General features: G+C 40.6%; 1 protein-coding gene across 1 annotated transcript; it reads right to left on the bottom strand.

Moving 5' to 3' along the window:
- Positions 1 to 20,264: 20,264 nt before the first annotated feature.
- LOC147634961 (uncharacterized) lies at positions 20,265 to 22,290 on the bottom strand. Its single transcript, XM_086803448.1, has 2 exons — positions 21,476 to 22,290; positions 20,265 to 21,385 (listed from the first exon to the last, which is right to left on the bottom strand). Exons 1-2 carry the CDS (start codon positions 21,975 to 21,977, stop codon positions 20,637 to 20,639), a joined length of 1,251 nt encoding a protein of 416 aa, XP_086659574.1. The 5' UTR covers positions 21,978 to 22,290; the 3' UTR covers positions 20,265 to 20,636.
- Positions 22,291 to 22,856: the final 566 nt, after the last annotated feature.

Genomic DNA, 22,856 nt, shown 5'->3' with positions numbered 1-22,856 from the left:
ATTATTTTTGAGTTTAAAACTCATCCACACATGTGAAATAGGCACCTCCTTGAAGGGCCCCCTTTTCCTTACCCATGTGTCAAAAATGAATGATTACTCCAAAATATCTCATTTTTTTATTTTATTACTTCATAATTTTTAACTAATAAACCTAGTACTTAGTCAACTCTTCATCTTATGTGGGCATTTACTCATTTTTGGGTATTTTCTTTTATTCTTTAGATTTATCTTGTCCCAACACTTGGATTAATCTTATTGGTCCATAGGAACCTTAATCCAAAATTTTCAAAAAATCTTGACCCTTAGGATAAGGTCTTTTAAATCATTTTTAATTAATTCCAATTGTACCTTGGAAAAACTTTTTTGATTTTATCTTTCAGGGAAACATTTTTTTGATATCTGTAGAATTTATTTATCCAAAAATATCCCAATATTGATTTACCACTAGAAATTTTTATCTCACTAGGCCAAACAAGGAAAAATAATATTTTCTTGTATTCAGAAACATAGAATGATTACAAGGGATTGAAGTAGAGGCTTAATCAATATTCAGTCCGAGTAGAAATCTTACATCCTCTCCCACTTGAAAAATGCGAGATATCCTCATCTGGCAAAGTGGGGGTAATCCTTCGTCGCCAACTCTTCTTCTTTCTCCCAAGTGGCATCTTCTAGAGGGAAGAACTTCCACTTTACTAAGAATTCTCTGAGGACTCTACTCTCGTGAATCTTCTCCCGAATGTCAATGATTTCCTCAGGTTGGAGTACCATCTGGCCTTGAGTCGAAGATATCAATTGTTCATCATCAAGCACGTGACTCGGGCTAGGTACATACTTCTTAAGCAAACTGACATGGAATACATCATGTACCTTGAGATGGGGAGGCAGAAGAAGTTTGTAGGCTAGATTGCCCACTTTCTTTATGATAGCATACGGCCCATAGTATCTGGGAGAGAGCTTCTTATACTTCCCTCAGGATAAGGAACTTCTTTTTGGTCGTACTCGAATGAAGACCATATCTGACTCTTCAAACTCTCTCTCTGACCTCTTTTTATCTGCATAATGCTTTTGTCTGTCTCTGGCTACCTTTATATCTTTACGGATTGATTGCATCTACTAGTCCATGTTGTCAAGCATTTGTCTGGACATTTCGACTTTGATCAACGGATCAGACCAAGTCAATGGTGTAAGGCAATCTTGTCCATACAAAGCTTTGAAAGGACTCATCCCAATGCTCCGATGATAAGAAGCATTGTAAGCGAATTCGACCAAATGCAGATGACTTAACCACTTCTTGAGTTCCGTGACGCAGCATGACAGAAGGATATCTTCAATTAATTGATTCACCCTTTGCGTTTGGCCATCTGTTTTGGGGTGATAGGCTGTGCTAAGATCTAAGAAAGTTCCTACTGCTTCAAAGAACACAGCCAGAATTTCGATGTGAATTTGGGATCTCTATCACTTACTATCCTCTTGTGAGTAAACCATGCAATCTAAAGATCTCCTTAAGGAAAACTCTGGCAACATCCACTGCAGAGTATGTTTCTTTCACTGGAATCAGATGGGCAACTTTGGTTAGCCTGCCAACAACTACCACAAAAATGGAGTTGTAACCTGATTACACTGAAGGTAATCCAGTGAGTCCATACTGATGCATTTCCACTTCATCTACGGAATGTCTAGAGGATGCAGTTTCCCTAGCATCTTGACTCTCTCTGCCTTGACTCTTTGGCACATCAAGCATTTTGGTACATGATCAAGTACATCCTTTTTTAGTCCTGGTGGCCAAAAGAAGCTTTTCTTCACATACATATTGGTTTTTATAAACCCTGGATGTCTAGCTATCAGGCTATCGTGGGCTTCTCTCAAAATTCTTCCCTTTATTCCCTCATCATTGGGGATACATAGCCGATTATTATAATACATGCATCCTTCATCTAGTTTGTACCCAAGAACTTGACTCATTTCCTGAGGAGTCTTGCTTTCCTACATCAGAAGGGTAGCAATAGGGGCAAAGAATTTGTCCTGCATGATTTTCTCCTTTGCTTCATTGATGAATGGATTTGACACCATTGTAATTGCAAGCAAGGAGGCTTTTCTGCTGAGCGCATCTGCAACCACATTTTCTTTCCCTAGCTGATACTTTATTTCAAAATCAAATTCCTGTAGGGTCTGCATCCATCTCCTTTGATGCATGTTGAGATCCCTTTGGGTGAAGATCCACTTCAAACTTTGATGATCTGTCACATCAAGGTGAACCTTTATCCCAAAAGATAATGTCTCCACAACTTCAGAGCATACACTGCTGATGAGAGTACCTCCAAGTCATGGACGGCATAATTCCTCTCATGTGTTCTGAGTTTTCTGGATTCATAGGCCGCTGCATGACCTTTCTGTGCATTAGAGCACCGCCTAAGGCAAATCCACTGGCATCAGTAACTACCTCAAATGGTTTGGTAAAATCTGGCAATTTAAGAATAGGGTTGGTTACTAAGGCTGTCTTTAGCTTCTCAAAGGCACTCTGACACATTGCAGTCCACTGAAAAAGTGTACTTTTCTTGAGAAGGTTAGTCAAAGCGGACGCTATCTGAGCATACCTAGGTATAAAGATCCTATACCATCCGGTTAACCCTAGGAATCCTCTGACTTTCTTTACTGACTTTGGTTTTGGCCATTCAACTACTACTTGAATCTTTGCGGGGTCAGGAGGAGAAATCCCATCCTTTGACACTATGAATCCCAAGTATTCAACCTGGTCAACAGAGAAAGAACATTTGCTCTTCTTTGCAAAGAGTTGGTGTTTCCTTAGGATTTCCAGGACCTTGCGCACATGATCTTCATGGTCTGCAGCATTCTTTGAGTATACTAAGATATCATCAAAGAAGACAAAAACAAAATCATCCAAGTATTCTCTGAGAATATCTTGCATAAGAGGATTGAATGTTGCCGGGACATTAGTCAATCCAAACGGCATGACTGTGAACTCATAATGCCCATAGCGAGTATTGAATGCTGTCTTTGGGATGTCCTGCTCCTTGATTTTGATCCGGTAGTACCCGGATTTGAGATCTATCTTTGTGAACATTTGGGTCCCACTTAATCGATCCAGAAGCTCATCAATCCTAGGAATAGGATACTTATTATTAATTGTTAATTAATTCAATCCTCTGTAGTCAATATAGAGTCTTAACGTTCCATCTTTCTTCTTTTGAAAGAGAACGAGCGCACCCCAAGGTGAGATACTAGGTCTGACGAATCCCTGCTCAAATAGTTGTCTTATTTGTTCCTCAAGTTCTATGGCTTTAGGGAGGACTGGCATTTTGTATGCACGATGGGCTACTGGCTGAGCTTCGGGTTAATTCGATCTCATGATCTACTTCACGAGAGACGGAGGCATCTCAGTCAACCCTTCGGGAAATACATCTGCATACTCACTTAACCACTCTGGTTCTTTAGCCTTGCATTTTATGTCTACCGGATTTATTTTAACGACATACACAGCTTGCCTCTTTCATTCTAAGCCCCTTTAATAATTTGGAAGCCTTGACTAAATGTAGCACTGGGGATCCGTAAATTTCGATTCCTGAACTTTACTCCCGTGAAGGTCAAGGAAAGAGATGGTTCCTTTGTGACAATGAATGTCAGCCTGATTCTTTTGGAGCCAATCCATTCCAAGGATTCCATCATATATTCCCAGGGGTAGGACTCTGAACTGGCACTCTGTTACGTTTCATCTAGGCTAAACTGAATAAGGTCAGTCTCAAGGTGAGTGAAAAGAATCTTCCCATTGGCTAATTCCACTTGTATAGGTTTCCCTGATTTTTGATTTAGGACTAATTTGCGCAGACATCCTGCGGAAATAAAAGAATGCCTGAATCAATCAAAAGCTTGAATTGCTTACCTTGGTACTTTACTGGAGTCTGGAGGACTGAAAATTGACGGTTATTCCCCTTATCCTCAATTGCTGCATAGATATGTCCTTTCTCTTCCTCCACTTCCTCAGCTATGGTGACTGCTCTAGCTACAAAAATCTTTTATCATTTAAAATTTATCTATGCAAAAAGATAAATTTAACTAAATTTTCTCTTAAAAATTTAAATAAAAATCTTCATTAATTCCTTTACACTAGGAATTACACTTTCCTCATTTAAATATTTGGATTCCAATATATTGGGAACTCCTCTTTCATCATTTAAAATTTATCTATGCAAAAAGATAAATTTAACTAAATTTTCTCTTAAAAATTTAAATAAAAATCTTCATTAATTCCTTAACACTAGAAATTACACTTTCCTCATTTAAATATTTGGATTCCAATATAGTGGGAATTCCTCTTTCATCATTTAAAATTTATCTATGCAAAAAGATAAATTTAACTAAAATCCTTCTTTAATTTTTAAATAAAATATGCATTATTTTAGCATCACAATTTTTCTCTTACTTCATTGGAGCACATGGGTTTCCATTGTCATGGTGGGGATTACTCTTTTAACATAAAAATGGATTACTAGAAATTTCTCTTTTTGTAATTAACTATTTATACATAAACATAAAAATTAATTTTCCATTATTATAATGAGAATCATTCAATTAATCTAGGATGATTAATCCTAGAATATGGTAGAAAGTCTTCTTTTCATAATATAAATGAAAATGATTTATGTGTTTATTTTTCAAAAATTTTACCATAGCTCCGCTGCTATTACTGATTATTCTCAATACATTTGAAAGAATAAAGTTTAGTATTATTCATGTAATTAGAATAACCACTAATTGGATCATTATCCAATTATGGATTGATTCCTAGTTTTACCATAAGTTAAATAGCATAAAAGTATTAAAAAAGCCATTATTTTGGCCTCCAATTAGACAAGCATAGAAATTACTTTTAGATTAGAGAAATGCTTCATGAGAAGCTTCATTCGAATTGAGAATAATAGGTCATAGGAATGACCATTCTTTGGGGGAGAAGAGAGAAATGCTTAAAAACCATTATAAATTAAGCATAAATGGAAATTTATGTGTTTCTTCATTACAATACATTAAATAATTTCAATAGTATCCAAAAGCCATTCAAATTAATGCTTCTCAAGCTTGAGAGGGGTTGAGAAGAGAAACATTTGGAGATTTAAGAAAAAGAAGACAATAATCCACACTTTACCTCCTAAATTACTTGATTCTTTGATCATCATAGTAGAAGCCCCCAACCAATTAATTGGTTTGGTATGTTGTTGGAGTCTCCAAGGAAGATTGAAGAGAGAGAGAAGCTCCAATATCTTCAATTTGTAGAGGGTTTTTAGAGGATAATAGAAAATAAGCTTAACTTAGAGTAATACTGGCATAGTTTAGTTCAGAGATGAGAATACAAAGGAATGAGGGTCTATTTATAAGTAAGGGAGGCCACTAAATGAGTCCAACTGAGTTCTATAATTTTTCAGCTTCAGTTTGGCTAAATTTGGACAAGATTTGGACCAGTTTGTCTCCCTTTTTTTTGATTTGGATTGATTCAGGAGAGAGGAGAGATAAAAATATCCTATTATTTTTGAGTTTAAAACTCATCCACACATGTGAAATAGGTGCCTCCTTGAAGGGCTCCCTTTTCCTTATCCATGTGTCAAAAATGAATGATTACTCCAAAATATCTCATTTCTTTATTAAAACTTCATAATTTTTAATTAATAAACCTAGTACTTAGTCAACTATTCATCTTATGTAAGCATTTACTCATTTTTGGGTATTTTCTTTTATTCTTTGGATTTATCTTGTCCCAAAACTTGGATTAATCTTATTGGTCCATAGGAACCTTAATCCAAAATTTTCTCAAAAAATCTTGACCCTTAGGGGATAAGGTCTTCTAAATCATTTTTAATTAATTCCAATTGCACCTTAGAAAATATATTTTAATTTTCTATTTCAAGGAAACATTTTTTTGATATCTGAAGAATTTATTTATCCAAAAATATCCAATATTGATTTACCACTCTCTAGATTTTTTATCTCACTAGGCCAAACAAGGAAAAATAATATTTTCTTGTATTCAGAAATATAGAATGATTACAAGGGATTGAAGTAGAGGCTTAATCAATATTCAGCCCGAGGAGGAATCTTACATCCTCTCCCACTTGAAAAACACGAGATATCCTCATCTCACAAAGTGGGGGTAATCCTTTGCCAACTCTTCTTCTTTCTCCCAAGTGGCGTCTTCTAGAGGGAAGAACTTCCACTTTACTAAGAATTCTCTGAGGACTCTGCTCCTGAGAATCTTCTCCCGAACGCCAATGATTTCCTCAGGTTGAGTACCATTTGGCCTTGAGTCGGAGATATCAATTGTTCATCTCATCAAGCACGTGACTCGGGCTAGGTACATACTTCTTAAGCAAACTAACATGGAATACATCATATACCTTGAAATGGGGAGGCAGAAGAAGTTTGTAGGCTAGATCGCCCACTTTCTTTATGACAGCTTACGACCCACAGTATCTGGGAGAGAGCTTCTTGTACTTCCCTGCTGAGGATAAGGAACTTCTTTTTGGTTGTACTCCAATGAAGACCATATCTGACTCTTCAAACTCTCTCTCTGACCTCTTTTTATCTGCATAATGCTTTTGTTTGTCTTGGGCTGCCTTTATATCTTTGCGGATTGATTGCATCTGCTAGTCCATGACGTCAAGCATTTGTCTGGACATTTCAACTCTGATCAATAGATCAGACCAAGTCAATGGTGTAAGGCAATCTTGTCCATACAAAGCTTTGAAAGGACTCATCCCAATGCTTTGATGTGATAAGAAGCATTGTAAGCGAATTCGACCAAATGCAAATACTTAACCACTTCTTGGGTTCCCTGCCTCCCGCAGCATGACCGAAGGATATCTTCAATTAATTGATTCACCCTTTCCGTCTGGCCATCTAATTTGGGTAATAGGCTGTGCTGCGATCCAAGAAAGTTCCTACTGCTTCAAAGAACGCAGTCCAGAATTTCGATGTGAATTTGGGATCTCTGTCACTTACTATCTTCTTGGGTAAACCATGTAATTTGAAGATCCCCTTAAGGAAAACTCTGGCAACATCCACTGTAGAGTATGTTTCTTTCATTGGAATCAGATGGGCAACTTTGGTTAGCCTGTCAACTACCACAAAAATGGAGTTGTAACCTGATTGCACTGAAGGTAATCCAGTGACAAAGTCCATACTGATGCATTCCCACTTCATCTGTGGAATGTCTAGAGGCTATAGTTTCCCTGGCATCTTGACTCTCTCTGCCTTGACTCTTTGGCACATCAAGCCTTTCCGCACATGATCAAGTATATCCTTTTTGAGTCCTGGCCAGAAGAAGCTTTTCTTCACAGACATATAGGTTTTTATAAACCCTGGATGTCCAGCTATCAGGCTATCATGGGCTTCTCTCATAATTCTTCCCTTTATTCCCTCATCATTGGGGATACATAGCCGATTATTATAATACATGCATCCTTCATCTAGTTTGTACCCAAGAACTCGACTCATTCCTTGAGGATTCTTGCTTTCCTACATCAGAAGGGTAGCAATAGGGGCAAAGAATTTATCCTGCATGATTTTCTCCTTTGCTTCATTGATCAATGGATTTGACACCACTATAATCGCACAAGCAAGGAGGCTTTTCTGCTGAGCGAATCTGTAACCACATTTTCTTTTCCCGGCCCATACTTTATTTCAAAATCAAATTCCTGCAGGGTCTGCATTTATCTCCTTTGACGCATGTTGAGATCCCTTTGGGTGAAGATCCACTTCAAACTTTGATGATATGTCATCAAGGTGAACCTTTGTCCCAAAAGATAATGTCTCCACAACTTCAGAGCATACACTGCTGAGAGTAACTCCAAGTCATGGACGGCATAATTCCTCTCATGTGTTCTGAGTTTTCTGGATTCATAGGCCACTGCATGACCTTCCTGCATTAGAGCACCGCCTAAGGCAAATCCACTGGCATTAGTAACTACCTCAAATGGTTTGGTAAAATCAGGTAATTTAAGAACAGGGTTGGTTACTAAGGCTGTCTTTATCTTGTCAAAGGCACTCTGACACATTTCTGTCCATTGAAAAAGTGTACTTTTCTTGAGAAGGTTAGTTAAAGGGGACGCTATCTGAGCATACCTAGGTATAAAGATCCTATACCATCCGGTTAACCCTAGGAATCCTTTGACTTCCTACACTGACTTGGGTTCTGGCCATTCAACTACTGCTTGGATCTTTACGGGGTCAGGAGAAATCCTATCCTTTGACACCTTTTTCCATAATTCCCAATTTCAATAATGAGGATCCTTGATCTCTTAAGGTAATCTACCCATCATTTTGTCCATTTATCCAACTAGATTCTTGGTGAGTTGTTTGGTTGGTGAAGGAAAAACTAGATTAATTTCGCTAGTCTATTCTTTGGATTTAGTAATTGGAATTGGTCACGAAGTTTTTGTCTGATTCAGATCGAGAGAAGGACAATTAGGTTTACTATCCATCCCTCACGTAGTCTAACCAAATTCATTCGGTTTAGTTCTACAAGGATTCCCTTTAGATAAACATCTAGTTTTGGGTAAATATATATACATTTAGTGATTTTACCAATTAAAATATCCAAAGATATTCTTTATGCCACATAATTTCTCAACCTTAATTCATTAGGTAGAATTATGGTGGAAATTCATCTTTTGACACTAAAATTTAATTCAAATCCATCTTTTCTTAAATATCATAAAAATTCTTCTTTTAACTAAAATATCAATACCTTTTTTTTATAATAAACTTGAAATCCTTCTTTTTCTCATTTCAATGAAGTGCAATCGGTGTTTGCTCACTTTTAGAGATTTAAAACCCTTGTCTGATGAGAAGAAAAAAAAGCATGCAAATAAAATTCATGAGATTAGATTGTGGGGGGGAGAGTATTTCTCCAATGAGTTTAGTGATTTTTTGAGAAAGCAGGGGATCAAGAGACAGTTCACATGCAGGTTTACTTCGTAACACTTGAAAGTTTTTAGATGTATTGTATATATACATGTCCCTGGTGACAAAGTGAGAAAAAAACTAGATCCAAAGGCACAGAAATGCATCTTACACATGCAACATATAAAGGGAAGGAAAATGTGGATCAACCTTTTATGCCCGATCTTGCAGCACAGCAAGTCACTCATATGTGGATGGTGACTCTAGTGGCTTTGAGCAAAGACTTGATGAAGAGCTTGGCATTTCATTAGTGGTTACTCCTGGTGCAAGGAGAACTTGGGCTATTTTCAGTACACGTGGTAGTGATTGAGCTGCTAAGAGGGTTCACTTAAAAATATGTAAGTTACTACGTGCGATCATTTAGGAGGGATTTTTTAAACCAAGACTTTGAGAAAATATTACAGAAAGCTACTTACATAAGGGGGTTTTAAATGGCATTCTAAAAAAAAACCCGTAAGTTTATAACCCGTAAGTTTATAAAGAAAAATGTTTTTTTTAATACCCTTTAAATGCACGTTGTATTATGTAGGTCTTCCTAAAAGTACACCCCCTGAGTCCAGGTGTACATAGGTCTATAGGGGTTAGACACCTTGTTGATAGATTGAAATAAGATGGATATACAAGCCATCATGATTCATTGTGCTTATAGAAAATGGGAAGATGCCATGAATGAGGAGGAGATGGCAGCATTAGAGGGCTTGTCTTTTGTGCACATATTCCTTGCTTAGCAAATCTCCTTTCCCATCCAAGTAAGTGCAAAAGATTGAGGCATGGATGTGCTTAAGGATGCATTCACATCTTGGTATATTTAGGCTAGGATTACATTAGGCTGGTTGGGTGTTAAGCTGAACGTTTAGGTTTGTGGCTTTTATCCTTACCCCCCAACCATTAGGATGGTGAGAGCTCCTACTGGATGTCACCCCCTCACTTGCACTTCATGGCAGGTGCGCAGTACTAAAACCTTTGCATTTGTGATTTTGAGAGCGAGGGGCTTCACACACGTAGCCACACACGGCTTCACACACGTAGCGAGAGAGAGAGAGAGAGAGAGAGAGAGAGAGAGAGAGAGAGAGAGAGAGAGAGAGAGAGAGAGAGAGAGAGAGAGAGAGAGAGAGAGAGAGAGAGAGGTGGGGGGGGGAGAGAGAGAGAGAGAGGGAGGGGGAGAGGTCATTTCTGAAGGCTTGTTAATGTTAGGAAGTATCACTATGTATAGGCAATATGACCTTAGGCTTATAGAAAATTTGGTTAGCTATAATATGATAGAATGTGCATAAAAATAGCATGAGTTTGGAAAGGGGGAACATTTAGCTGCCCTTGGTGATAGTACCACTCTTGGCAATCTGGGTCCTATTTGTGATGATGGGTCCTGATTGTGTACTTGTCACCACAATCTTGTTGGGGTAGTCCTTAATCCAATTATGTATGCCACAATGGTTACAACTAGCTGGTGGCATGCAAATTGAGGGAACTACTTGGTTAAGATGGGGAAACGTGAGAGGGCATTTCGAAACTCAATGGGGTCCTTGACAGTGGTAGTATTGAAGAGGTATTCTTCTAGCTGTGGCATTAATGTCCCAGCCCCTGCCCATGTGCCCAGCAAGTTGGTGAATTGGCTTGACTCCCCTTATACTATCCACTACATAATAGTCAGGATGAAATTTTGTGGGGCCCTCAAAGAGGTGGGGATTGGGTTTGACATCTACCTCGTGCTCAAGGTAAGTGATCAAGGAGGACACTTCATCAATGAAAGTGATTTAGAAACTGACTCAACAGCACATGATCCTCCACAAAAAATCAATTGTTTACTATTTGCAAGAGGAAAATGGTCAAGTAGAATCTAAAAATCAAGTGTTTAAGCAGATCGTCATAAAGATATCCAATCAAAACCGAACAGACTGGGATGAAAAGCTATATTCTACAATATGGACATTCTGCACAGCATATAAGGCAAGGATTGGGTTTACCCCATTCTCAGTAGTTCCAATGGAGTATGTTGTCCCGAGCCTCAAAGCCTTGATCAAAAGACTTGGCTCAGAGGAATCAGCCAACTCAATGGATGTAGCACCTCATGCAGATGAAAGACAGCAAGATACACAATGCATGGGTGGTAGATATCACTTAAAAAAGAAGAAAGAAACAGGTGGATGGGAACAATAAGCATAAGATATTTTTGGATGATGACAAGGTACTGTTGTTCAATTCAAAGCTTGGATCACAGCTAGGTAAGCTCAAAATATGCTGGATGGGTCTCTATATTAGATAGTAGAACAATTAAGCTCTAGTATGTTTAGGTTAAAAACACTAAGTGGTGAAACACTATCCAAGCCTGTAAACAAATTCGCACTCAGACCCTACAGAGAAAGAAATGATGAAGGGCACGACTCACCAGTCATCACTCATCAGGAGGACACAAAGGCGGACATAATGGACCAGTTCATGATTGTGTTAATCCCCATCTATACAGTGCAACCAAATGAAGACATGTGCACAACTCTCAAACGGGTGACATCAAACAGAGAGAGAATGTATGATGAAAAGCAAAGGAATGTGAATATGGAGGAAAGAGTAGTAAATACGGCACATACATGTGGGAATCGTGACAATCTTGGGCGGCTACCTCGCTTTTGGGGAAATCATCATGGGGAGGAGAAAATGCCTCAAAAATTTGGCGCTAATCAAGAAACCCTACCCCGACCAAACCCCACTACCCTCACTCTCCTAGAATCAATTAAAACTTGTTCTCTTGCTCTTTCCTGCTATCTCTCCATCTCTCGTTGTCTCGCCATCTCCAGCTCTCTTGCCATCACCTATCTTTCCCCTTCTTGCAAACCTCAACACCAATATCTACCATGTTTAGTAGCAACAGCAAGCAAATGAAGTTTGATCCTTGAAATGCCATGTTGGACCCTATGATTTAGCACGAGTGGCTATAGAAAATTGGACTGTATGACTTTGCAAAGAGCAAAGAACTAGATATGCCCACAAGAAAACATCAAAGCTAAGATACAGTTGATGGAGTTGTCATTGAACAACACAGTAAAGATGGAAGGGTGTAACGTCACTGGTTATGCTGCCAAAAAACATAACCAGAGCATTCAATCTTCCTGTTGAAGGCATCACCACAATGTCGAGTCCTAGGATGTGGACATCGAGGAGGAGCTCTCAAAAGTCGGTAAGGAATACTCTGTCGCCACATGTTGTGATCCAGACAAGCAAAAGCAATTTAGATTTTACCTAGATATGGTCTCTCTACTCACCAAAAACACCAACATAAGCAGAACTAAATACGGGCTGTTGGGTAGGCAACAGAACATGGAAGATAAATTAGGTAGCAGTGGTGGTGACCAAAAATTAGGTAGCAGTGGTGGTGACCAAAAACATGCATCAGTGAGCTCAAATGTTTTGGCAATCAGGAGGTCACACAAAGATGGCAGGTCACTTAAAAGCCTTGGCACAACTTGGTGAGCTAAAGAAGATTGACTCAACTACAAACTTGGAGAGCGTAAAGAAGCAAAAGGAAGAAGAATCATCAAGGAAGAGACAAGAGGAGAAGTCTCAGAGAGTCACCAGAGTAGATGGAAGAAGAAGCAAGAAGAGACAAGAGGAGGAGTCTCAAAGGCACCGGCTAGAAGAAGCAACATCCAAGAAGAGACAAGAGGAAGAGTCTCAAAAGCAAAGGTTAGAAGAAGAAGCAGCCAGGAAGAGACAAGTGGAGGAATCCGAAAGGCAAAAGCTAGCAGCAGAGACAGGACAAAAATGTTGAATCTACTAATAAAGAACAAAGGAGACAACCTCAAAAGAATCTAAAACGAACACTCAGGTAGAGACCTCCAAAATAGAATCTCACAAAAGGAAGTTTGAGCGGTCTCAGCACATCACCACTCTCAAGCCAAAGAAGCAAAAGGAGGCACAAGCAACCTGGGAGCAGCATAAGCAACAACTTGAAGGCATAAGAAAGCATCTAGTGAAAAGCGGATTATCCTTGAGCAGAGAACAAATAGCAGATGAAATAGCACAAGGGGAAATCCAAAAAGCACCATCCACATTAGGTGACATGCTGATCAGGATGATGCAGACAACTGACCCAGCCACTTAGAACATTCTCACAGCACTAGAAAATATAGCAAATTATGTCATGGACAAGCTAGAGAATGAAGAAAGACTCACCACTTGCCACATGATAGACTAAGTAGAAGTGCAAGTGTAGCAGGTCCACTCAAGTCGAGCAGCATGATTAACAAAGCGTTTCTCATAACTTGCTAAGGCAACAGAAGCAGCAGAGTAAGACACCATTACAAGACTAGAGGAGGAAGTAGCAACAGTACGGAGGAGAGGCAAGGAGTTAGAAATGGTGGTATCTGAGCTCCAAACAACAAACTATGAGAATCTCCAAAGCAAGGTACAGTAGGTAGAACAGGTAGATAAAGCTACAACAGGCAGGTTAAGCTATAATAGGAAGATCCATCAGCAGGCAAAAAAAGCAACCCGCACTGTGGACCATGCCACTTAGATGTGGAGCTTGCCCAGGAGAAAAGATTGCGAGTTACTCCTTGTGAAAGGGAAGCTGCAGATACAAGAGGCCATGGAGGGTGAAGAAGAACTCCCCATAGTCAAAATACCTATGAAACTGATGGAGCAGTGGGAAGAGGAACTAACAGCATCCTAGAAAGCATGTTGGGAAGACAACTTGTAGCTACTAAAAGAATACATGATACTGCCAAATTCCACATACGACCTGCTCCTACCACCAATTCCACCTCAAGACAAAGATGGAGCCTAGAGGGCAGAACTGGAGGGTCAACTTCTGCACATCCACAAGGAACATCAGTCATAACAACCACCACCACCTCCACACTCACCATCTCTGGAGGAAATACACAGTCAGATCAGCAGGTGAAGGAGCTCAACATAAAACACACGAGCTGACAGAGAAGCTGGCACGGAAAGAAGAACTCCACATCATTTCTGGGGCTACTCCAAAAATAAATGTTAGCCAAAGGCACCACGGGAGAAATCTCCTTAGGCCAGCAGGCTACTCCAACAAAAGCAGATAGAAACACTCAAAAGGCAGCTGGAGAATGAACAAGAGAAAGAAAAGTTGGCATTGGCCAAGGGAAAAGAACTGGTACGTCAACCGAGAAGAACATAAGGAAATTAACAGTTGGAAATGCACACCAACTCAATTAAAAGAGCAAATCATCATATTGGAGAAATAGATGTTTGTGCAACAAGGTGAAAACAGAACCAAACAAACTGCCCTACTAGAATTAGAACAAGAGTTCAAGATAATGGACAAGATGAAAACAGAACCAAACAAACTACCCTACTAGAATTAGAACAAGAGTTCAAGATAATGGATAAGGCACTTGCACAGGCATATGCAAAATTTGATCGAAAAAAGGCAAAGCTCATTCACAGTTGGAAGAGAAAGACACAGAGAAGAAAACCTCCCCTAAAACAAGGTTTGGAAGACTGACACAACAACATAACAATAGGAAACCATCACCACCAAAAAGTTATGCTAGTTGCGCAGTCTAAAAAAAGAAAAAAACTCCGAGCTGACCTCCTAGGTACAAAAGACTCAACAGGAGCTAAAAGCCATTAAGGAAGAAGCCAACAAGCAATAGGAAAAGCCGGAGTAGCTGACAAAGGCAGTAAAGAAAAAACTGATAGATTTGCACAAAGAAATCCAAATAAGGGAACAAGGTTGTCCAAAGAAAACCACGTGGACAGGAGCTGCAAAATGGCTCCGAACATAGCTCATGCAGGAGAAAAGCATACAAAGAAAGCTTCACGAAGAGCTACTGGCAATCAAGCAGCAATTGAGATCATAAACCTGGCCATAGCTGCCACAAAAAAACAAGTGAACATTCTGTATTAGGAGAGGTGGTAAATCTTTAGGAGGCACATAAGCGACAGGCATAGGAAACAGAACAACTAAAGGCCCCAGAGCACAGAATCTAGAATATGCTCCCTACTCGCTCGCCAAATTCAAATAGTAGTATGAAGAAGAAGAATGGGACCTACCTGTAAACCCATACAAGCTTGATGGATTTCTCTGCAAATGCAAACTAGAGGATAGGTCACTATCCTATGCCCTAAGATCTTCATCAACACATCCCAAATGATGGTGCGTAGCTTCTATTATAGGGCTAGATGAAGAAGAACCAGATAGCAGCAACTCGACTCCAACCCATAGATACAAATAGCTACTAAATTATTCTTTCATTCTTTAAACTACCAAGCAATGCACAATGATGTAGACAAAGTTTTTGATATGATTCATACCCAAGATAATAGGGGGGGCTTAGGATGTGATCCATAGGAAGTAGATAGGTACTGGCATCAAAATAAAGGGTTGACAAATCAACATCAACCACCCCCGCCCATCCATCAAACATCATGATCAACCTCTAAGCAGCTGGCACAAAACCATCGGGCATGCTAGGTGTTGAGCATCTGATAGGAGCTAAATGGTGGGGACTTGAGAAACTCTTCGGAGAACACAGGCTGACAATGAAAAGCCAGTACACCGACAACCATTCATAGATGGTAGCACACACGCACACCTATTCTAATCATATGTACTTTATTGTAACAATTTGACAACAGAATGAGTCTTGTAATAGTAAGGACAACGGCTGGATGGGACAAGAAGAAGGTCCTTCCAAGATAGCAAAGAAGGAAGTAGTTCAGCAGTTAAGAGATAGATATATAGAGGGATAGAGAGAACAATAGAGATAGAGTTAGTCTGAAGTAGAATAGCATTGTACAAGCTTAACATTAATACAGAGCACTTGAGCTTTATCTATTATGTACTGTCTGAGTGAGTGAGTGAGCTTTTATGGTTTTGTGTGCATTCTCTAATTAGGCTGATAGCTTGTAAGTTTTGAACCCATTCGGCTTAGGCATTGACAGATTTGCTTCTAACCAGGTAACTATCTTGCTTGTCAGATTGACCACTGACATGCACTAGAGATAAAATCCATTTGGCATCTTAGGGCTTGTTTTTTAAACATTTTCGGTATCATGTAGCTATGCATTAATCCATAACCACTAATGCCATCTTCTTCGCCACCTTTAACATGCCTTTTTAGTGCCATCCACAAGAACCAACAGCTGCCTTCATTCTCTTCACCACCTATTGAACATGGAGGAAACCATTAGCATTTAAAGAATGTAGCAACATTAATCATTGAGCCATGCACTTCCCATTTTTAGCCTGAAAACTGAGTATGATTAAATATCAGTATTTCCAAAGTGTTGGTGGCTAAAATCCATCGCCATCAATAGAGATGAAAGAGGGAGAGAGATGACGATGATGAGAGAGAAGGAGAGAGACTCAAATAGTTATGTTTTCATTAATTGGGGTTGTTGATACATCTTGCAAAGGGTCAGTTTAATAAGTGTTCATACCTCCTCATTTCTCCCTTCTCACCCATTCGCATCACTTTGGGATCACCCCCATGCCCACGTATGCACCCATGCCATTCACCCACCACCATGTTGCATCCCTTGGCATCCCCCCATTTGGCTCCTAAGGTTAATACAAAGACTATAAGGAAATGCCCATCAACAAAAAGGGTGGGTTTATTTCATGAAGAAGAAAAGTGAGGTGACTTTCAGAGATTTAAAACCCTTGCCTAATGAGAAGGAAAGTGTGGGTTTAATTCATGAAGGAGAAAAGCGAGGTGATTGCTCACTTTTAGAGATTCAAAACCCTTGTCTGATGAGAACAAAAGTGTGGGTTTATTTCATGAAGGAGAAAAGTGTGAGGTGTTTGCTCACTTTTAGAGATTTAAAACCCTTGTCTGATGAGAAGAAAAAAAAGCATGCAAATAAAATTCATGAGATTAGATTGTGGGGGGGAGAGTATTTCTCCAATGAGTTGGAAGAGAAAGACACAGAGAAGAAAACCTCCCCTAAAACAAGGTTTGGAAGACTGACACAACAAAGTAACAATAGGAAACCATCACCACCAAAAAGTTATGATAGTTGCGTAGTCTAAAAAAAGAAAAAAACTTCAAGCTGACCTCCTAGCTACAAAAGACTCAACAGGAGCTAAAAGCCATTAAGGAAGAAGCCAACAAGCAATAGGAAAAGCCAGAGTAGTTGACAAAGGCAAAAAAGAAAAAACTGATAGATTTGCACAAAGAAATCCAAATAAGGGAACAAGGTTGTCCAAAGAAAACCATGTGGAACAGGAGCTGCAAAATGGCTCCAAACATAGCTCATGCAGGAGAAAAGCATACATTAAAGAAATCTTCACGAAGAGCTACTGGCAATCAAGCAGCAATTGAGATCATAAACTCGGCCATAGCTGCCACAAAAAAACAAGTGAACATTCTCTATTAGGAGAGGTGGTAAATCTTTAGGAGGCACATAAGCAACAGGCATAGGAAACAGAACAACTAAAGGCCCCAGAGCATAGAATCTGGAATATGCTCCCTACTCGCTCGCCAAATTCAAATAGTAGTATGAAGAAGAAGAATGGGACCTACCTGTAAACCCATACAAGCTTGATGGATTTCTCTGCAAATGCAAACTAGAGGATAGGTCAACATCCCATGCCCTAAGATCTCCATCAACACATCCCAAATGATGGTGCGTAGCTTCTATTACAGGGCTAGATGAAGAAGAACCAGATAGCAACAACTCGACTCCAACCCATAGATACAAATAGCTACTAAATTATTCTTTCATTCTTTAAACTACCAAGCAATGCACAATGATGCAGACAAAGTTTTTGATATGATTCATACCCAGGATAATAGGGGGGGCTTAGGATGTGATCCATAGGAAGTAGACAGGTATTGGCGTCAAAATAAAGGGTTGACAAATCAACATCAACCACCCCCACCCATCCATCAAACATCATGATCAACCTCTAAGCAGCTGGCACAAAACCATCGGGCATGCTAGGTGTTGAGCATCTGACAGGAGCTAAATGGTGGGGACCTGAGAAACTCTTCGGAGAACACAGGCTGACAATGAAAAGCCAGTACACCGACAACCATTCATAGATGGTAGCACACATGCGCACCTATTCTAATCATATGTACTTGATTGTAACAAGTTGACAACAGAATGAGTCTTGTAATAGTAAGGACAACGGCTGGATGGGACAAGAAGAAGGTCCTTCCAAGATAGCAAAGAAGGAAGTAGTTCAACAGTTAGATATATAGAGGGATAGAGAGAACAATAGAGATAGAGTTAGTCTGAAGTAGAATAGCATTGTACAAGCTTAACATTAATACAGAGCACTTGAGCTTTATTCATTATGTACTGTCTGAGTGAGTGAGTGAGCTTTTATGGTTTTGTGTGCGTTCTCTAATTAGGGTGATAGCTTGTAAGTTTTGAACCCATTGGGCTTAGACATTGACAGATTTGCTTCTAACCAAGTAACTATCTTGCCTGTCAGATTGACCACTGACATGCACTGGAGATAAAATCCATTTGGCATCCTCGAGTTGGCATCTTAAGGCTTGTTTTTTAAACATCTTCGGTATCATGTAGCCATGCATTTATCCATAACCACTAATGCCATCTTCTTCGCCACCTTAAACATGCCTTTTTAGTGCCATCCACAAGAACCAACAGCTGCCTTCATTCTCTTCACCGCCTATTGAACGTGGAGGAAACCATTAGCATTTAAAGAATGTAGCAACATTAATCATTGAGCCATGCACTTCCCATTTTTAGCCTGAAAACTGAGTATGATTAAATATCAGTATTTCCAAAGTGTTGGTGGCTAAAATCCATCGCCATCAATAGAGATGAAAGAGGGAGAGAGATGACGATGATGAGAGAGAAGGAGAGAGACTCAAATAGTTATGTTTTCATTAATTGGGGTTGTTGATACATCTTGCAAAGGGTCACTTTAATAGGTGTTCATACCTCCTCATTTCTCCCTTTTCACCCATTCGCATCACTTTGGGATCACCCCCATGCCCACATATGCACCCATGCCATTCACCCACCACCATGTTGCATCCCTTGGCATCCCCCCATTTGGCTCCTAAGGTTAATACAAAGACTATAAGGAAATGCCCATCAACAAAGAGGGTGGGTTTATTTCATGAAGAAGAAAAGTGAGGTGACTTTCAGAGACTTAAAACCCTTACCTAATGAGAAGGAAAGTGTGAGTTTAATTCATGAAGGAGAAAAGTGAGGTGATTGCTCACTTTTAGAGATTCAAAACCCTTGTCCAATGAGAACAAAAGTGTGGGTTTATTTCATGAAGGAGAAAAGTGTGAGGTGTTTACTCACTTTTAGAGATTTAAAACCCTTGTCTGATGAGAAGAAAAAAAAGCATGCAAATAAAATTCATGAGATTAAGATTGTGGGGGGGAGAGTATTTCTCCAATGAGTTTAGTGATTTTTTGAGAAAGCAGGGGATCAAGAGACAGTTCACATGCAGGTTCACTTCGTAACACTTGAAAGTTTTTAGATGTATTGTATATATACATGTCCCTGACAAAGTGAGAAAAAAACTAGATCCAAAGGCACAGAAATGCATCTTACACATGCAACATGCAAAGGGAAGGAAAATGTGGATCAACATTTTATGCCTGATCTTGCAGCACAACATGTCACTCATATGTGGATGGTGACTCTAGTGGCTTTGAACAGAGCCTTGATGAAGAGCTTGGCATTTCATTAGTGGTTACTCCTGGTGCAAGGAGAACTCGGGCTATTTTGAGTACACCTGGTAGTGATCGAGCTGCTAAGAGGGTTCACTTAAAAATATGTAAGTTACTACGTGCGATCATTTAGGAGGGATTTTTTAAACCAAGATTTTGAGAAAATATTACAGAAAGCTACTTACATAAGGGTGTTTTAAATGGCATTCTTAAAAAAAACCCGTAAGTTTATAAAGAAAAATGTTTTTTTTAATACCCTTTAAATGCACGTTGTATGTAGGTCTTCCTAAAAGTACACCCCTTGAGTCCAGGTGTACACAGGTCTATAGGGGTTAGACACCTTGTTGATAGATTGAAATAAGATGGATATACAAGCCATCATTATGCTTATAGAAAATGGGAAGATGCCATGAATGGGGCTTGTCTTTTGTGCACATATTCCTTGCTTAGCATATCTCCTTTCCCATCCAAGTAAGTGCAAAAGATTGAGGCATGGATGTGCTTAAGGATTCATTCACATCTTGGTATATTTAGGCTAGGATTACATTAGGAGACTGGTTGGGTGTTAAGCTGAACGTTTAGGTTTGTGGCTTTTATCCTTACCCCCCAACCATTAGGATGGTGAGAGCTCCTACTGGATGTCACCCCCTCACTTGCACTTCATGGCAGGTGCGCAGTACTGAAACCTTTGCATTTGTGATTCTGAGAGCGAGGGGCTTCACACACGTAGCCACACACACGGCTTCACACACGTAGAGAGAGAGAGAGAGAGAGAGAGAGAGAGAGAGAGGGGGAGAGGTCATTTCTGAAGGCTTGTTAATGTTAGGAAGTATCACTATGTATAGGCAATATGACCTTAGGCTTATAGAAAATTTGGTTAGCTATAATATGATATATATATATTCAACTTTTCAAAAGTTGCGTAGGGAGGAATACATGGTTGAGTGTGCGAAAAGTGGTGCGGATTCAGGGGTGTGAAAAGAGATGCAGAGTCAGGTATAAGTTTGGAAAAGCCCCAATTTTGGATCAGTCGCTAGAGTAGATGATGATGTATGCGGGAAGGATGGCCCGGTCGTCATAGACCACGAGCTCGTCGTAGTTGAGGACCTCGCCGGGGTCCCCCTGAACGGAGTGGAATCCAGGAGGAGGGCTAGTGAGGTGTTGGAGGTTGTGGAAAGATCGATGCACACGCCCGGCCAGCACCTTACATACCATCACGACCTTGCAGATGGTGCTGCTGCTACTAGTACCAGCAGCACGTCCGCCTTGCTGCTGCTGCTGCTGCAAGCACCTCACATAGTCGTTAGCTTTACTGCTGGTGGCCGAGCAGTAGATGCCCCTGCCAAATCTCTGGAAATTTTCAACTTTGCACTTGCTGGTCTTGAAGCCCGACTGAAAGATCCTGCACAGGCAGCACCCTGGGTCGGCGCACAATGAGCAGGAGTTCCCCTTAGTTACTCCTGATTGGGCCTGCCCCAGCCTGCACCTCACCGTGGTCCCGTGGTAGCGCTGCACCTCGTTTCCGTCGCGCAGTACCTTGTTGCGTACATCGATGTCTTCCTCCGCCCGCAGCTTCACCAGCTTATTGTTGGCTAACTCCTTCTTCAACTGCTTCCTGTACTCTTCGAAGCCCTGCCTCCTCGGGCCAGGGTTGTAGACCTCGAAGATTCTGTGGATGCCATGGAGGGCCACGGTAGGGTTCTTCCACGCCAAGTGGAAGCGCTCAGCCACATGCCTCCACGTACACTGCTCGTCGGACTCCGGCACCTCGCTCACTGCTCACATTAACAATCAATTCCAGCAGCTTAGGTAAGGCATAATTATATTAATGGCCAGATACACAAAGTAGCAGTAATGCCTCTCACATGGGTGGAGATCCATGAAGTGTTGCTCCAGATCGTTGGCCGTGCTGAATTTTGCAGGGCACTGCGAGCATTCCCTCACCTCGGAGCCGTAATTAGCCATACGTCTCCTTGATACACGCGTGTGCTCAGCCGAGTCCCACTGGTGCTGATGTAAACGGTCACTGCTTTTGAAGTTCCTCCCGCAGTCGTTGCAAGCCACCTCCACCTGCTCCCACAATATGGGCGGTGCGATGGCGTCGTCGTCATGATGATCGGCAGCAGCAGAACCCGTGCCCAGCTTTGTGTTGCTAAGTAGCTGCTCACTCAGATGAACGTCCACGAAGTGCTGGTCGAGAGCGGCAGCGGTGTTGAAGGATCGGTTGCAATGCTTGCAAGGCGATCTCGTCTTAGACATGGCCGAAGCTTGCTGAGGACAGTGGGAGTCCGTGTAATGCTGCAGCATGAATGCCTTGCTCTCGTAGGAGCGATAGCAGCCAGGGTGCTTGCAGACAACTCGAGACATAATCGCACTTGGAAGAAGAATTAGAGCAGAGAAAGACTGGTATATTCTATGCTAAGGGACAATACTCCAATCGACCAAACAAACACACACTCTGCGGACTGGGCTGTCGCGCCCTCGCTTATGTAGCCGGCTGGAGCCATTATGCGAGTCGTAGTCTAGCCATGTGAAGCAGCGTCCTAACAGCGGTCTGCCTACGGCGATCTCTAAGCAATGCACTCGCCCCTTCACGGCATATTTACAATTTCAAAGGAGCTTCCTAACAAGCCAGAATCCATGAATATCACTTTCGAGCTTCCCTTTCACCCAAACTATGATTAGCGAGTACGAATGGTAAAGTACTCCTCCTCCTCCCCTTCTACTTTTTTTTTTTTCTTCTTTCCCTGGGGTTTAAATGTCTCTTTCTTGGATACTTGTTGGTTTTTTTTATTCCCTACGTTGCACCACCTTTCCTTCTTCCACACCACTTCCATGTTCTACTTTTTAGCTCCCCGAAACTCGACTTCTTGTTCAAGAAAAGTATAGACTACGAAGAAGCAAGGAAATTGGGAGCAAGCATATCTTTCACATCACAATTGACCACTATTGACTTGCATGCCCCACAAAAGAATAGAGAAAGAGTGCACTCCACAAGAAGAAGCTTATGGGCTAAAGTTCCAAAAGGGGTTGGAGAATGATCTAGAAAGAGTTGCAAGTGATGTTAAAAGAGGACAGAGGCGAGACACTTTAGCAACAAGGACTACTAGGCATCTATCTAGTCTCCTTGACTTTTCTCTCCAAGTGCTACCTTGCACCATACTTCAAGCAACTACAAAAGAAATAACCAAGTCTATGTCTCATAATAATATATGGTGGTGTGTGTGCATTTTTGCGCTTCGCATT

This window comes from Cibotium barometz, chromosome 10, assembly GCF_041138505.1.
Source record: "Cibotium barometz isolate CiBa-2024 chromosome 10, ASM4113850v1, whole genome shotgun sequence".
In the NCBI taxonomy this organism is placed as follows: Eukaryota; Viridiplantae; Streptophyta; class Polypodiopsida; order Cyatheales; family Cibotiaceae; genus Cibotium; species Cibotium barometz.
Note: the sequence above shows the minus strand (reverse complement) of the source record. Positions and strands in the feature narration are given on the sequence as shown.